The sequence below is a fragment of the Quercus suber genome, unplaced genomic scaffold (genome assembly GCF_002906115.3).
Source record: "Quercus suber isolate HL8 unplaced genomic scaffold, Cork oak 2.0 scaffold_497, whole genome shotgun sequence".
In the NCBI taxonomy this organism is placed as follows: Eukaryota; Viridiplantae; Streptophyta; class Magnoliopsida; order Fagales; family Fagaceae; genus Quercus; species Quercus suber.
This window is the reverse complement of record NW_027069946.1, coordinates 149649-165748: the sequence shown is the minus strand read 5'-3', so window position 1 is coordinate 165748 and position 16100 is coordinate 149649. Positions and strand designations below refer to the sequence as shown.

Genomic DNA, 16100 nt, shown 5'->3' with positions numbered 1-16100 from the left:
TTATACGGGAAGTATTGCTAAATGGGGCACAGTTCTAGGGGTTTTTGATATCAAGTACATGCCTCATATCTCTGTCAAAGGCTAGGTCCTCACGGACCTAATGGCCGAGTTTGCCGAACCCCCATTAGAAGAAGTAGTAGCGACACAGAACATGGATGAAAAATCAGTTGACACAATCTCCTCGCAAGAACCTTTATTTTGGAAGGTATATGTTAATGGTGCAGCAAATCAAAAGGGGTTCGGAGTGGGGCTAGTTTTGGTCTCACCCAAGAAAATCACCATTGAGAAATCATTAAGGTTGGGATTTTCGTCCACAAATAACGAAGCTGAATATGAGGCTCTGCTAACAGGAATGACCATGGCTCAAAAGATGGGCATAAAGGCAGTAGAGATGTTCTCAAACTCAAGATTAGTCGTCGGCCAAGTGAAAGGAGAATTTGGGGCGAGAGATGAAAGAATGTAAGGGTACTTAAGTCAGGTTAAATGTCTGTAGTCAAGTTTTGAATCCTTCAACCTGTTGTATATCCCTAGAAGCGAAAACAGACATGCTATTCCTTAGCCACACTTGCAACCTCCTCGGTGAAAAGCTTACCCCGGGTCATCCTTGTGGAAGACTTGGGCAAGCCCATAGAGGTGAACAACGAAGTGGTTCATGTTCACCATGTTAGAGTAGGGCCTAGCTGGATGGACCTCGTAGTACTATTCTTGCAAAGGATATTCTACCTAAGGAGAAATCAGAAGCTGACAAAGTATGAAGAAAAGCTCCTCGGTTCTGGCTGTTCGAGGATCAGAAATTGTATAAATGCTCATTTTCTAGGCCATACTTGCTATGCATACACCCCGAAGCAATAAAGCTACTCCTTGAGAAATTACATGAAGGGATTTGTGGAAGCCACATTGGAGGCAGATCTTTGGCGCACAGAGCCATCACTCAAGACTATTGATGGCCAAATATGCAAAGGGAAGCACAAGAATATGTAAAGAAGTGCGACTAGTACCAAAGACTCACACCAAACATGCACTAATTTGGGGAAGTCTTTAATCCTCTGTCCAGCCCTTGGCCATTCGCTCAATGGAGCTTAGACATTATGGGCACTTTCCCCAAGGTAGCAAGAAACAAGAGATACCTGTTGGTCGACACGGACTACTTCATTAAGTGAGTCGAAGCTAAGCCCCTAGCAAACATCAGAGACGTGTGAACGGTTTTAGACCCCTTAAACACACAGATTGCGTAGCCTAGATTAATTAGCCAAGTTGTTACTTAGTCAAATTAAGCAATTCTAGGTTAAAACAATCCAAACAATCATATCAAGATATAAAGCAGCGGAAAATAAATAACACAAGATATGATCACCCAGGAAACCACACGGTAAAAACCTGGGGAGGATTTGACCCACCGATCCTCAAGGCTAACCTGAATTCATTATGAAAGAATTGAAGTTCGTACAAAAGGACTACAAGCTCCCCGCTCGACTTCCTAATGCTACCCACCAGTAGAACTTCCTGACACGACCACGCGCAGGCTCCGAATCCACGGACTACTTCTTTCTTGAATTCTTCAATCAGCTACAAGCTCCCCGCTTGCTTTTCTTTTAAGTTCCAATGGTTGCAACAGTAATGATCTTCAAGATGTTGAAATCATCTCCACCATGAAAACCCTAAGTTTTGTGTAAAGGAAAGCTCCTCAAAGATCTCACACGAGATTCACACAAAACAGCAATGTATGAGCAACAATACAATATGGACAACCTTCAAAAACGTGGCTAGGGTTTTGTTTATATACCTAGGGTAAAAACATAAAACCCTAAACGTTTAACGAAGTAGGGCTGAGTTGGAAATTCTGCAGAAAATTCAACCTGTGCGAATTTCGATCGATCGAGTCTATTCTTCGATCGATCGAGCCAGGCCGAAAGTCCCAAGTACTTCTGCAGCCACTCGATTCCAACTTTACAATATTAAACCAACTTTGAGCAAGTCTAAATAAGACTAAATACAATGTTTTGATCATGGTTTGCCAACATTACAAATTAGAGTTCTAAATACATAAAATCCTAAGACCTTAGAACCTAACAAGATGCCAAGAGGTTTGTTTAAAAAAAACATTGTCACACGATTTGAAGTCCCACGTACCCTCATCTCGGACAACGGCCTTCAATTTGATAGCAAATCTTTTTGGAGATACTGCTACGACTTGAGAATTACAAATAGATACTCTACTCTAACTTATCCCCAAAGGAATGGACAAGCCGAGGCTGTTAACAAGGTCATAACGAATGTACTCAAGGAGAGGTTGGATGATGTGAAGGAAAAATGGGTAGAAGAGCTGTCACATGTCCTCTAGACATATCGGACCACGCCTCATAGGTTAACCGGGGAGATTCCTTTTTCAATGACTTATGAAGCTGAGGCTATTATTCTTTTGGAGATTGGCTTCCCAACGTTAAGGACCAGCTCATTCAATTTGAGCAGTAACAATGAGTTATTAGAAAAGAGCTTAAACTTTATTGAGGAAAGAAGAGAAAATGCAATGGTTCAGTTGTCATACTACCAACACAAACTCAAGCAAGGTTATGATGCCAATGTAAAGTTGAGGCCATTAATGCCTAGTGACTTGGTATTAAGAAAAGTTCTAGGTACTGCAAAGAACCCAATGTGGGGAAAGTTAGGGCCTAATTAGGAAGGGCCATATCGCATAACCTTGGTAGTTGGTACAGGAGCGTATTTTCTGGAAGACTTAGATGAGCATGTAATACCACGCCTTTGGAATGTAAACAACCTGAAAATGTATTATTATTAATAGAACTGTCCTTTATCAATATGTGCATTTGTTATATAAAGGCTTTGTATTTTCTATTATTCTTTCTTTATAAAGTGTTTAAACAGAACCTTAGTCATGCCTAAGTCCTCAGACCGGATGTTTTGGGGAAATTAACACTCTATGACATATTTGCAAGTGTTTAAACAGAACCTTAGTCATGCCTAGGTCCTTGGACCATATGCTTTGGGGAAATTAACACTCTATGACATCTTTGCAAGTGTTTAAACAAAACCTTAGTCATTCCTAGGTCCTCGAACTAGATGCTTTGGGAAATTAACACTCTATGACATCTTTACAAGTGTTTAAACAAAACCTTAGTCATGCCTAGATTCTCAGACCAGATGCTTTGGAGAAATTAACACTCTATGACATCTTTCCAAGTGTTTAAACAAAACCTTAGTCATACTAGGTCCTCGGTCCAGATGCTTTGGAGAAATTAATACTCTATGACATCTTTGCAAGTGTTTAAACAGAACCTTATTCATGCCTAGGTCCTCAGGCCAGATGCTTTGGGGGAATTAACACTCTGTGACATCTTTGTAAGTGATTAAATAGAACCTTAGTTGTGTATGCCTCTTCGGACCACATACTTGGGGGAATTTAACACTCCATGATATCTATTTGTTTCTCACTAAGTGTCAAGACAGATCTAAAATTATAGCCAATTCCTCAGATTGGTAGCTCTGAGTAAGTTAAAATACTTAATTATTTATCCAAGTGTAAGTTTATTACTTGTCTTTATTAGATTCAGCCTTTATTACAGAAAGAGCAGTTCGTAGTACAAATATAGGGTAAATCTCTTCATTGTTGGTACTTAGTTAAATTACTTACACTGGTGGCGAGGTATCGTTGTTAGTTTTTATTATAATTAAAGTGGCACCAGATCAAGTTTATTTGCAATAACAGTAAGCTTGAAAGCATGTAAAGTAAAAACACAAGAGATAGAAAGGAAAGTCAATTCCTCAATTAAAAAGGGAGTACATTATATTCAGTGACATAGTGCCACTAAAAAATAAAAATAAAAAATAAAAACTACAAGAAAATCATAAGTTCTAAGACTTGGCCTTGGGGGCAAGAGGGTCCTCCTTCTGGCTTAGCTTAGAGGTGGTAGCATCTTTGGCCTTAGGATCAGCTTCTTTATTCTCGGCCTCTGCTTCCTTTGCCTTAGCTGTAGCTTCCTTGGCCTTGGCAGCGTCTATGGCTTCTAAAGAGTGCTTTTTCTCCTTGCCCTTGTCCTTGTCCTTGATCACTAGCTTGACTAGATCCCTTCGAAGCCTTAGGGAGAGGGAGAGCAGCTTCAGCAGTCAAGGGCTGTTTAGAAGTCTCTGGAGCAAGGGCAGAGTAAGAAGGGACGACAATTGGGATTTCACGAATATCTGGGTGGTAGTAGATGCTCCCAGGCTGCCTCCATACAAAATCTGTAGGGATGCCTACAACATCAAGGGCCCTACCCCATGATACGTCGCATTAATCCCTACAAACCTCGGCAAGCCTAACTTGCGTTTCCTCCACGCTGAGCAAATAGGACGCTTGCTTCTCAACCTCGACTGCTTTTTTGGCCTTTTGCAGTTCAACCTTTAGATCTCTGACCATTTGCCTTTCGGTGGCCAGGTCTATCTCGGTCAAGTGCAGTTTTTGACGCTGATCTTCGGCCTGCTTCTTTGCGGTTTTTAGACCCGCCTTGGCACTCTTTTGAGCTTGGACCGCCTTTTTCAGTGCCTCAAACATCTCCACCTATTCTTGTTTGAAGGCCCTTAAGGACTTCTCAACGTCAGCAAGGGAGAGGGCCTCAGCATTAGCCTCATTACGGGCATCGCAGACCCACTCCTCGGCCATAAAAATTTGTTAAGTAACCTGCACAAAAACAGTGGAGGAATCACATGAGTAAAAATGAAGGGAAATGACAAAAGTACGGCTGAGCATTCAAATTCAAGGATATGACAGGTCGCTTTCCATGGTGAGGTCCCTCTTCAGGGACAAAAAGGGGTCGTTTTGCTTGAAATGCCTGTAAGCCTCCATGTCTCGGGGGAGGAGAAGAGGCTGCTCTAGGGCTTTAGCGACATAGCCTGCACGCTGATAAGTGTAATTTTTACATGATTTTTATTATCCTCTTATTTATTAAAATTGTTAGTTTTCCTTTATTTCTTTTGATTTTATTTTATTTTTTTATTTATATTTATCTATTCATTTGTGCTTTAAAGGAATGAGAAGAGCAAGGAATCAAAGGAATTTTGTACAAAATCCAAGTCCAATTCGGATTAGGATTCCAGCCTGCACATCAGTTAGTATTTTCAGCATAACTTTGGGCTCAGATATCCAATCGAGATGATTCAAGTTGGGCTGGAAAGTTAACTTAAAAGGCTACAACTTTATAGTTTACCAAAAGTCCGAATTCTGACGTTAAATGGGCCAAAATCGTCGGTTAAGTGAAGCCTAAAATTCTGGGATTTTCTCCAAACGGGAATAGGATTCCTTGACCTATTTAAAGGCTCTTTAGGGTAAAAAGAAAGAGAGAGAAAACCTGAGAGGAAAAGGGGGCTGCCGCATTGAAGATTTTTCTTTTAGGAGTCTTTCTGAAGAGGAGGATCTGAGGGCAAAGGCGAGAGCTTCATGTTGATCAACCATCAGATGAAAGACATAAGTTTTATTTGTTTACTTTTCAGTTTTATTATGAACTAAATTTTATTTTCTAGAGCGTTGATGTAGTCTAGCAATGAACACACAATTTATATTCTGAATTATTTTATTTTTAATATTTCCATGATTGAGTGTTTAATTCCTATTCTTAATGCTTACTATTTTTTACGAATTATGGTTTGATCAATTGAATTACAATGAGACCGAGAGGTGATTTGTTATTTTAGTTCTAGAATTAAACACCATTAGTTGAGCGAAAGTAGAGATGCTTTACCGCGACTAGTGTGATTTTTCAAAAAATTCAAAGTACGTAATGAGTCTCCAATTAATTAAATTCACATAGAGATATGGAATTGTTAGTTGAAGATATTTTTAATATTATTCGAGAGAAAATATTGAATACTTAAGGAATTTTTAATCATCAACGGGAGATTATTAGAATTTAATAATTAGGAAGAATAAATTGTGTGGGATTTGTTAGGTGAAATCAACTGCTCTAGATCCATTCTTATCATATTTTTACACTTTTAGATTTTACGCTTTGTTAATTTTTTATTCATAGATTTATTTTTATTAAATAGTTTAATTTAATTCAAATAGTAGAACGTTCCATCTATTTTCGATTTTCCAAATAGTACTTAATTTAGTAAATTTCGGTATTCAATAACATAGTTAATCCCTGTGGTTCGACATTCGTTTTTTAAAAACACTTTACTACTTGTTACGATTCTGTGCGCTTGCAGATTATTTTACGCGAACACACGCCCCCTTTGGAAGTCCCTAACCAAGGTGTTCCAAGGGATGCAAGCCCTATCCACCTCTAGCCGAGGAGACCGGGTGCATTGAGGAAGGCGCACATCAGCCCTATTTTGCTCCTCTCGGCTATCCACACAAGTGGACTTTTTGTCTTTGTCTTTGGCCACCTTCTGCTATTTGGTCCCCTTTTGAGGATCCACCTCTCCTTCCTCAAGGTCCTCAACTGGCCTCATTTTCTTCATATTCAGCATAGCCTTCAGTCCGAGGTCGGCAGGGTTTTGAGGGGGAGAAAGGGGAAAGATAGGTGGAACTTGGGGCTTGATGACTTCTTTCGAAGTTGACACCTTGTTCCATGCAGCCATGAGGTCCTTTAGGCTCTTGTTCCCCTTGTTCAATGCAATTTCGTCCTCCTATTCCTCTGAGGTATCGTCTAGATTAGCAATCAATAGAGTTGGGGGTGAATGCCTGAGTGCCTATCAACCTCCTCCTCGGCATCCGAGATATAAATTGCTTGAGCCCCGAGATGAGCCTAACAACATTAGATCAGGATTTGAGGTAAAACCCCGCACCTTTAAGGTTATGGCACTCATACATGTGGATCACATCGTGCCAGGTGAGCCCCAAGCCCAGATACTCGTTAAGAGCATCAACATTACCTAAGACCCTAAATAGATTAGGCGCGCACTGGTGTGGGCAAATCCTATGGTTGAGGAGGTAGTCCCATGTTATCCTACCTACAAGGAGAGTCATCCCCCTTCTATGAAAGCTATCATGGGGATGATGACTTTCTCCTCCTCTCTATGTGTCACTATTTGTTCTAAGGAATAGTATCGCAAGGCTACTCCCTGCGACATGTGGTATTTATCCTTAAAGGGCTCTATTTTGGCAAGCGAGTCTACTAGATGTTTAAATCTACCCATCCAGATGGGTTAAAGGGAGACAACTAAAATTAGTAAATGAAGAAATAAGAACTGGAAGGCCAAGAAGATGGGCCGAGGAGAAAAAGAGAAGTTTGAAGAAATAGAGACTTACGAGAACTAAGATATATGCTAATCCTCGAAACCTTTAGAAAGATTTTCAAGGATTTCTCAGAGGAAAAGTATGGGAAGTTTGGTAACTTGGAGAGCTTTGTGAGTTTGAGTGCTTGGGATCTCTGGAGAGTTTGAAGACTTATGAAATGAGGGAAATGATTTCTCCAGATGCTTTATATAGAAGGCAGAATGGGGTAAGAGTTAGCCCACTCAAAACCCAAGGAGAAATGTCAGTCATTGGATTAGCGCCTCATCGTTGAATGTAGGGGACAAAATGCCGTCTAGAGCAATTAATTACGCATTGCGGGCTCCGAAGCATTAGTAGCAATCATGGGAAGCACAAAACAGTAATTCCACATGTGTGAACCAATGAAATGAGTGGTTCTATCTCTTAAAAATCAAAACCCCACTTTTTCTTCTCGGGTGAGAGGGAAAAATCGGAGTTTTGAGGGGCTATTATAGGTATAAGGACCCAAAATCATATATTGGGCCTTGGACTTTGTATAAGCATGGTGATAGGTCCGAGAAGGGATAAATAGTTATGAGGGAGTTTAGTTTAGAGTCTTATAAATAAGGAATGGGTGGAAGGTGGTTCGAGGAGGAACTCCTCCTCGGATATGATAAATACAGCTCGAAATATGTATTCCAGCAATCAAGGTGACCTTCCAAAAAGTTTCAGTGATAGGGATGTGCCTCATGAACATATGAGAATGAAGGGAGTCCGAAAATATCCAAGGAAAAGCTGCTGCCATTGATTAAATGCACTACAGATACTTTTTTGGCTGCATTTATGTGGAGAAGACTCCTGAATAATGCTGCCTTGACTACCACAACTCCCAGAAAGCCAAAAAGGGTGTCTGATGGAATGGGCATTCAAGTAAGGGCTCAAATGATCAACAAATGTAGAATCAGGATGGCCCAAATGGAGATATATAATGCAAGAGACCTTCAATGAGGAACGGATCGAAAAATAAAGAAAGAATACTGCAGCAATTAAAATTGGACTTATACCGAAATGTTATTGATTTATATAACAAAAAATACCTCCTCAAACAGTGAATTCATTCAGCTCTATTTTCCTTGTTCTTGCTTGATCCTTTTAAATCCATACTAGCCGTTGTCAAATTCATTAGGGCCTAGTTCTCCAACTCACTCTCTACAAATTTATTATATTGGGCTAACTGGGCCAAAATCTCATACACCTTGGGCTTGGGCTATAAAACGTGTCCCTACACTTGGTGTATTGTAAAATGGTATTGTATAATTGATAAAATAGCTGTTTAAGATGGTAAAATAGGATATGACGGAATTTCCTATTGGAGATGCTCTAAGGGGTATCTATAGAAGCAAGAACTCAAGTCAAGCGTATAGTAGAAGAAGGAAGAACCTCTACCACTTTTCTCTATGCATAACAAATTGAGAAACAGTGGTTCCATCCTTGGAAATGACAACCCCTGCTCAAATAGTATGTCACCCTGATTCTTCAAAAGAATATTGAAAAATATGCTTAATATGGATTCACCGATTTACCCATATCACTTTTCCTTTCTTAATTTTTTAAGCGAGTTTGAAATTTGAACAAAAGAAAAGGAGTTTTATCTATTATGGGTCCTGAATCCCCAAATCAAACTAACTTTGTCTTTTTTGATTTGGTGGAGCCGAAGATATTTTTGATTAGGGGATTTAGGGTTACAGGCTTTTAATTTGGGGAAAGAGAGAGAGTTGTACCAAAGAGAGAAAGCTACACCTGTACTCACGAGAGAGAGAGAGAGAGAGAGAGAGAGAGAGAGAGAGAGAGAGAGAGAGCTGGAAAAAATAAAAAGAATTAAGCTTTTGTTTTTTTGTGAAAATGGTTATTTCGTCTTTAATCAATGTGTCATCTAAGCAAAAATTGCATGCAACTCACATGCTATTAATTTCTGTCTAACTTAATGGTAAAACTAACATTAGGGTGCAAAGTGTAACAAAAATCATAGTTTAGGATATAAAGCATGTATTCGAATAGTTTAAAGTGCAAAATATAATCTGGTGTATAGTTTAGGGTGGTAAAATATAATTTCTCCTACTTTAAATGGTCATACCTAGTGGGAATTTGCAGAGTAGACTAATGAAGGGGTTCTATGTAGTAAGTTAAGTAACGTTTCAAAGTTTTAAGAAAAATAGCATCTCGAGTTTTAGAAACTCGAGATCCATATTAAAACTCGAGTCCCAAAAACTTGCTTTGCGAGTGTTTGTCTGGATGATCGTACCATACAAGGTTCAGGGAGGTCTATAGTGGCGTTTTTGAGTCCTATAGTGACGTTTTAAATCCCTATAGCGGTGTTTTCTTACAAAAAATTTTTAAGTGTGTTAATACCAGGTTCAGTGAGCCCTATAGTGACGTTTTAAAACCCTATAATGACGTTTTAAAGCCCTATAGCGGCGTTTTTCTACAATTTATGGAAATCGAGTCTTTAAAACTCGATTTCTATCTCTACTTACAAATCGACACTTATAAATTTGAGTTTTAGACACTCAAAATGCTAATTTTTAGCATTGTTTTAAAACGTGACAATTAACTAAATTTTCATATATTTATTGTTATTTGGAAAGGGTGTTCGTGGTTTTGTGAAAGGTATAAAACGAAAAGAGAGTTAGGGGTCCAAACTCAAAACTAGGTCCATTCTTAAATCTAAAGACCGGAGGAGCACTACCTTCGATTTTATACTGCGATTACCGATTCCCTTAAACCTTCCTTTAATCCCGACACTTTTTTTTTATCCTCTAACTCTCAACGTTTTCGGTTTTTCTTTGTTTTATATGTAATTTTGATTGTTGCAGACTTGCAGGTAAGGTAAGTGATCCAGATGGGAAAATCCTCTTCTTCTTCCAAGAAAAAACGCTCCAAGAATTCCTCTCAGGTTTTTACTTTCTCTCTAAATTTATTTATGTTTACGTAATAACTTTGTTCTTCGATTTTCTGTTTTACCTTTCCTTTTTCTTGAACTGTAAAAGACTAACCTTTATTATGGTTCTTGGGAAAATTCTCTAAAAGAATAGAAAATCTAGGTACTGAAACTTAGGCTTCTTTTTGTTTACTGGGTCCCCATATATATAAAATTATAGTATTTAAACTCTGTTGAGATGAGTGGATGGATTAAGAATATTGTGGTTAAGTTTTGTTTTTGAGATCCTAATTTATGGGATAAAGGAAAAAATAAATAAAATTTGTATTTTTGATTTAGTTTATTTGTGTATCTGTTTATGGGTCTTTGAATTTTGTGTTCATAATGGCAACTAATGTATGTATGCACGTGAACGTCACTGGTTTAGGGTCGAACAAGGAAGGGAAGTAAGAGTAGGAGGGTAAAGAAATATAATAAATCCAAGAAGCTTCGCCATCGTGATGATTCTCTTTCGTCGGAAGAAGATGATTCGAAGATTTCTGTATCAGTTTCATGTTCTAGTTCTGAGGATGATTATAAAAGTAGAAGGGCTCGTTCTCGTACTCGGAAAGATTTGAAAGGCAGCAAGAAGAGGGCTCACAGGCGCTCTTATAGCTCTGAAAGTGGTGAGGAGAATAAGAAAAGGACTCGAGGGCATTCTCGTAGGCGTGAGAGTAGCGAGGAGTCTACTCGTGTGAGGAAGAAAATTGGGTCAAAGAGAAAGGAGAGCTCTGAGGATGGGAGGAAGACCCACAAGAAGAAGCCTAGGAGAGAAGCTAGTGTAAGTTCCATGAGTAGTGGGTCGTGCAGCTGCTCAATGTGTCAGGTCAGGAGTACTAGCAGTCATGAGAGAGAGTTTGAGAGACATAGAGGCTGGTCTGAAAGAAGAGAGAAAGAGAAAAAGAAAGTGGAGACGGTTAGAAGTGGAACTAAAAGGATTAGATATAGATCAAGGAGTTGTTCTTCATGCAGTCAGAGTATTGAAAGTTACAAATACCCAAGTGAGGAGAAAAAGACAGGTGTGAACAATTCGAAGCGTCTGAGATCAGTTATTACAGTAATGGAAGAAGAAAATGAAGACAGGGTGTCAAATAAGGATGAGTATAAAGAGGAGATTGTATATGACAATGACGATTACCCTTCGTGCAGAAGCAATGATAGTAATGATGGGGGATATAAGAGGGAGCTAGATCATCAGTCAAATGTTGCAGCTGCGAAGAAAATGAGGGTAGACAATGAGAAGGTAGAAGAACCTGTAATTTCTAACATCAGAATCTCTGAACTTACAGAAAGTGGCAAGGACATTGAGAATCAATACAATGGATGTAATCCTAGCAGCAGTGGGGTTGGGAGAAATGATGGTGTAAAAGGAAAAGTGGCTGAGGTTTCTGGTCATGTGAATGGTGACAATATGGAATCAATTTTAAGGCAAAGGGCTTTGGAAAATTTAATAAAGTTTCGAGGAGGGCTCCAAACAAATGCAAATACTCCTGCCAGTAAGAAAGATAAAAATGACGATGATGTGAAGCAACCATCCACTGCAGAAGCTGAATTGGTTCAAATTAATCTCCCTAAGGAGGATGGTGCTAAAATTGTCGGTACAAATCCCCCCCAGGAGGATGATGCTAAATTGAAAGGTGCAACCAAAGAAGTAAGAGAGAACAGAGTGCCTGCACTGAGGAGAGATGGTGCTAAAATTGTTGGTACAAAGTCCCCCAAGGAGCATGATGCTAAATTGCAAGGTGCAACTGGAGAAGGAAGAGAGATCAGAGTGCCTGCACTGAGGAGACTTTCCAACTTTCTTTTACGAAATGACGAAAAGATTCCAGATGGGAAGGATGTGGGCCACAAATCTGGGTCTGCTCAGCAGGAATATCCTTGTGCACCTCATCAGGTGGCTATTGCTGAGAAGCCCCATGAAAATGTCAATTCAGCTGTTGGTTCTGTAATTGCCAGACCAAAGCTGGTTACACCATTAGCAAGGAAAAATTCATTTAAAACTCACTCCACTCTGAAGCAAACACCCACTTCAGGGGAATCTCATCTGGCGAATGTGTTGGTTGCTGGGAAGACTTTAGGTAAGAGTGCTGCTGAACCTGCTCAAACTGTGAGCCCAAGTAGCAATAATAGCGATGAAGACATTAAAAAAGCAAGTGGTTCTGCTGCTCCCAAGTCATCTTCTAGTGGTAATTCCATATTAGCTGAGAATAGTTCAAATAAACCACAAGAGGAGGTTACAGAGGGCTCACAGTTTGAGCAGAAGACAATGACTGTGATGCGGGGTGGTGAAATGGTGCAGGTAGGTTTTTCAATCTAACTTACGTTATTCTTTACTCTCCAAGGAAGTATCCTGTAGCTGTACAATTTTTATAGTTTAATATGTTTAACTGCTGCATATAAGGTCTAAATATTTTTGTGCAGGTGAGCTACAAGGTTTACATCCCTAAGAAAGCCTCTGCTTTGGCTAGAAGGCAACTAAAGCGCTGATGTTAGACTCTGCAAATAGGGTGCACTTTTCTGAGAGTTTTAAAGCCCCAGGTGATGGTCATCTTGCTTGCTTCAATGAAGAAGGCATCTTGCTGATAAATACATATATATATATATATATTGCAGCTTCTGAAGCCTTCATAAGCGAAGAATTTTTTGGTGAAATATTTATTTAATAATCATTAATCAGTTCACTAATGTGCCTCCTGTGGTCATCTTAATGACCCAATGCTAAAGTCTTGTATTGCCAAGTGTGGGTTTCAATCTTGATGATGTCAAGCTCAGTAATCATTTTAACTATATTTGTTGTGATCTTTATATGATTGGATGGTTACCTTGGGTAGCATCACTGCTTTCTCTTATATAGAGTTCAGAGATCTATTAAATCTTCAATTTTAGTTTGTTTTTTTAGGAGTGACTTGAATGAACACATTGTAGATTTGATCTCTCTTTTGAATAAAATTATTTTACTTATATAGAAGTGTGCAACAACAGCATATTTTCTTAGAATGAAAACAGCAAGGTTGTTGTTTAGCTCTTTCCAGTAACATGTTAAGTGTTATATATTTGTTGAGCTATGATTTCGTGTTGTCACGTAATCATTCATATCCATGAAGAGTGCGTGATTTTGGCATGAGTGCACCCAGTGCTCCCTCCCTGCCTCTTCCACCCCACCCTCTCCCTCAGCCACATCCTTTACAACTCCCACCACCACCGCTTCTTTCCTCTTTCCCAAAACACTTTCCACTACCTAATGCACAAACCTTTCCACCTTTCGCTACCCCAAATTTTTTCCCCACACCCCACATTATTTCTTCCCTACAAATCCTATCCCTCTCCAACAACCTTGATATTGGCCAAGTCAATTTGGTCAGTACATACCCCAACATACACCGACTCAACCATCCCTACCCATTAAGAACCTTAATCCTCCTACGTTGCAGCCCTCACCTAAACTCAAGTCCCATATTTCACAAGCTAAGCCTTCTCCTTCAGCTCCGGGCGGGGGAGGTTTTTCTCTCTCTCTCTCTCTCTCTCTCTCTCTCTCTCTCTCATATTGACACAAAGGCCTTCTTCTTGGCTTTTGATGGAGGTTGTATGATTCCTATTCCATCACTGAAAAAAGAGGGCAAGCATCATGGTTCTATTTGGGTTGGTAGATTGGGTACGGATTGGATCATTGCATGCTTGGTAGAGTTATGCCATAAGGATTTTAGCAAGCAATATTTTTTCAAACTAACCGCGAACTCGTGCGTTGCGCATGATAATTATTTTTATGGTAGTTTTATTATTATTTTTTTTTTACAATTTAAACTAATCTAATAATGAGTAATGTATTTCGTAATTATATTTTTATTTATTATAGGAACAATCATAAATGTAATATAGAAACAATCCAAAACACCAAAAAAACGTAAACTAAAAAAAAATTAATAAAACTTAACAATGATTAATTGAACCAATATTATGATAAAATTTTGTTTTTGTTAATCTATTAAGGTTGTTTTCTTTATAGAAATTATAATTTTGGCCACCTAAAACATATTATCAAATAAAAAATTATTACCAAAATCTAAGAATTAAATTTCTATACATGCATTGTTATAAAATAATAATAATTAAAATATGATTACAAAAGTTAAAATTTATCTCCTATTCGATTATTTTCATTTGGCTAACTTTTTCTTTTCTTTAAATAAATGGCATTATAGAGTACTTATAATACAACTATTAATAGTACTTTGCCCACCATAAAGGATTAAAAAAAAAATTAGTAAAGTCTCATAGTTTAATATCTAAATTAAGCACTATAAAAAATAATGCTATATAACAGAATAAATAGCAAATTATTTAAATCATGCTATGTAATAAAATAATATTATATTTTTATATGCTATATTTAATTTTTTAGAATGCAATAGGGTAACATTTAACGATCAAAGAGAATAAATAAATAAAAACAACAACAATTTAAAAAACAAAATTAAATCGCATTAACCCAAAATATAGTTTTAAAGAATATAAAAAATTATTAACCTAAAGTAGAGATGCAAAAAAAAAAAAAAAAAAAAAAAAAAAAAAAAAAAAAAAAAAAAAAAAAAAAAAAAATAACTCAAACCCTAGCCAGAGAGAGAGAGAGAGAGAGAGAGAGAGAGAGAGAGAGAGAGTCTTTTTCACTAAAACTCTTCAAAAAATTTCTTCTCTTTGAATCTACTGTACACCAACACACTATGCACATTTTTCATCATCCAAAACCTCTCTCTAGTTGATTAGGGCAGCAACTACTTTCTAATCTCTTTCAAAACCTTTTTCAAACAATATTTTCAAGAGTTATATTTTGATTTTGAGTTGTGATTACCTATGAGTTATTGATATCTTTGTTTTCCTTAATTATCATTTGATCTTGTTATGTAGGCATTAGGGGGTCGATTAAATCTCTACCAACTTGTGATCCATAAGCTAGATGAGTCTCTTCCATGACTCTCCCTTAATTTATGATTCATGTGTTGTGTTCTTGATTAGTTTTGGATCTTTAACATGTTTAGGATTTGCTTTGATCTATATGTTTAATCCAATATTTTTATTCTATTTTAATGAAGAGTTGAATGATTAGATATATTGATGAACATGTTTTGATGTGTTAAGTGTTCTTGATTGTTGTTAGATCCAATGCATATTTAGGAATATATTTTGTTTTGTTTATTTTCAATTTGTTTTTCCCTGATACCTTTGTTTTAGTTTAGGTTTTATAGTTTTTGTATTAGAAGTATGATAGGCTTTGTTTTGTTGTTTTTCTGCTTGCTTTAGAATTGCGCTTCTGGGTGAGTATGTGTGTGCATGCTTTATGCATGCGTGGGCATACTCGGGGCATGCGTATGCATGCTTGTGCCTAGAAACCCAGATTTAGGATTTTTCTTTATTTTGTCTGTTTTGATTAATTTTAATCACATGTTTAAGTTCTATTTAGCTTAGTTTCACATGTTTAGTGTAGGGTCACAATTTGTAGCCTAAGTCCTAAAAATATGGGATATAGGCCTAATGAGTCCAGTACAATAAATTTGTACAGAGTGAGTGAAAGAGCTGGGCCTATTATGGATTTGACAACGGCTAATAGGGATTTAAGAAATGAACAAGCAAGAAAAACACGTAAAATTGAATGAAATGATTGTCCGAGGAGATAGATTATGAATTTGAATCGATAGAATTGAATGTTAGTATAGTTTTAGAGCTACAGTAGTTCTTTTCTATTTTCTCTCCCCCTTTTTTTTTTGATCCCCCTCTCATGGGACATCTTTCACCTTATGTAGTTCCTTTTAGACCATCTTGATCCTACACTTGTTAATCATCTAGTCCTTCACTTGAGTGCATGTCCCATCAGACATCCTTTTTGGCTTTTGGTGAGTTGTGATAACTGAGACTACACTGTTTAGGGGTCTTTTTAACATA

General features: G+C 37.8%; 1 protein-coding gene across 1 annotated transcript; it reads left to right on the top strand.

Moving 5' to 3' along the window:
* Window positions 1-9855: 9855 nt before the first annotated feature.
* Window positions 9856-13064, top strand: LOC112040998 (uncharacterized). Its single transcript, XM_024073921.2, has 3 exons — window positions 9856-10142; window positions 10555-12465; window positions 12588-13064. The coding sequence occupies exons 1-3, from the start codon at window positions 10089-10091 to the stop codon at window positions 12651-12653; spliced, it is 2031 nt and encodes a 676-aa protein (XP_023929689.1). The 5' UTR covers window positions 9856-10088; the 3' UTR covers window positions 12654-13064.
* Window positions 13065-16100: the final 3036 nt, after the last annotated feature.

Coding starts and splice junctions, on each gene's coding strand:
- LOC112040998 (XM_024073921.2), top strand. CDS start 10,089: ATGGGAAAATCCTCTTCTTCTTCCAAGAAAAAACGCTCCAAGAATTCC. Junction 10,143..10,554: donor GCTCCAAGAATTCCTCTCAG/GTTTTTACTTTC, acceptor TCACTGGTTTAG/GGTCGAACAAGGAAGGGAAG. Junction 12,466..12,587: donor GGGGTGGTGAAATGGTGCAG/GTAGGTTTTTCA, acceptor ATTTTTGTGCAG/GTGAGCTACAAGGTTTACAT.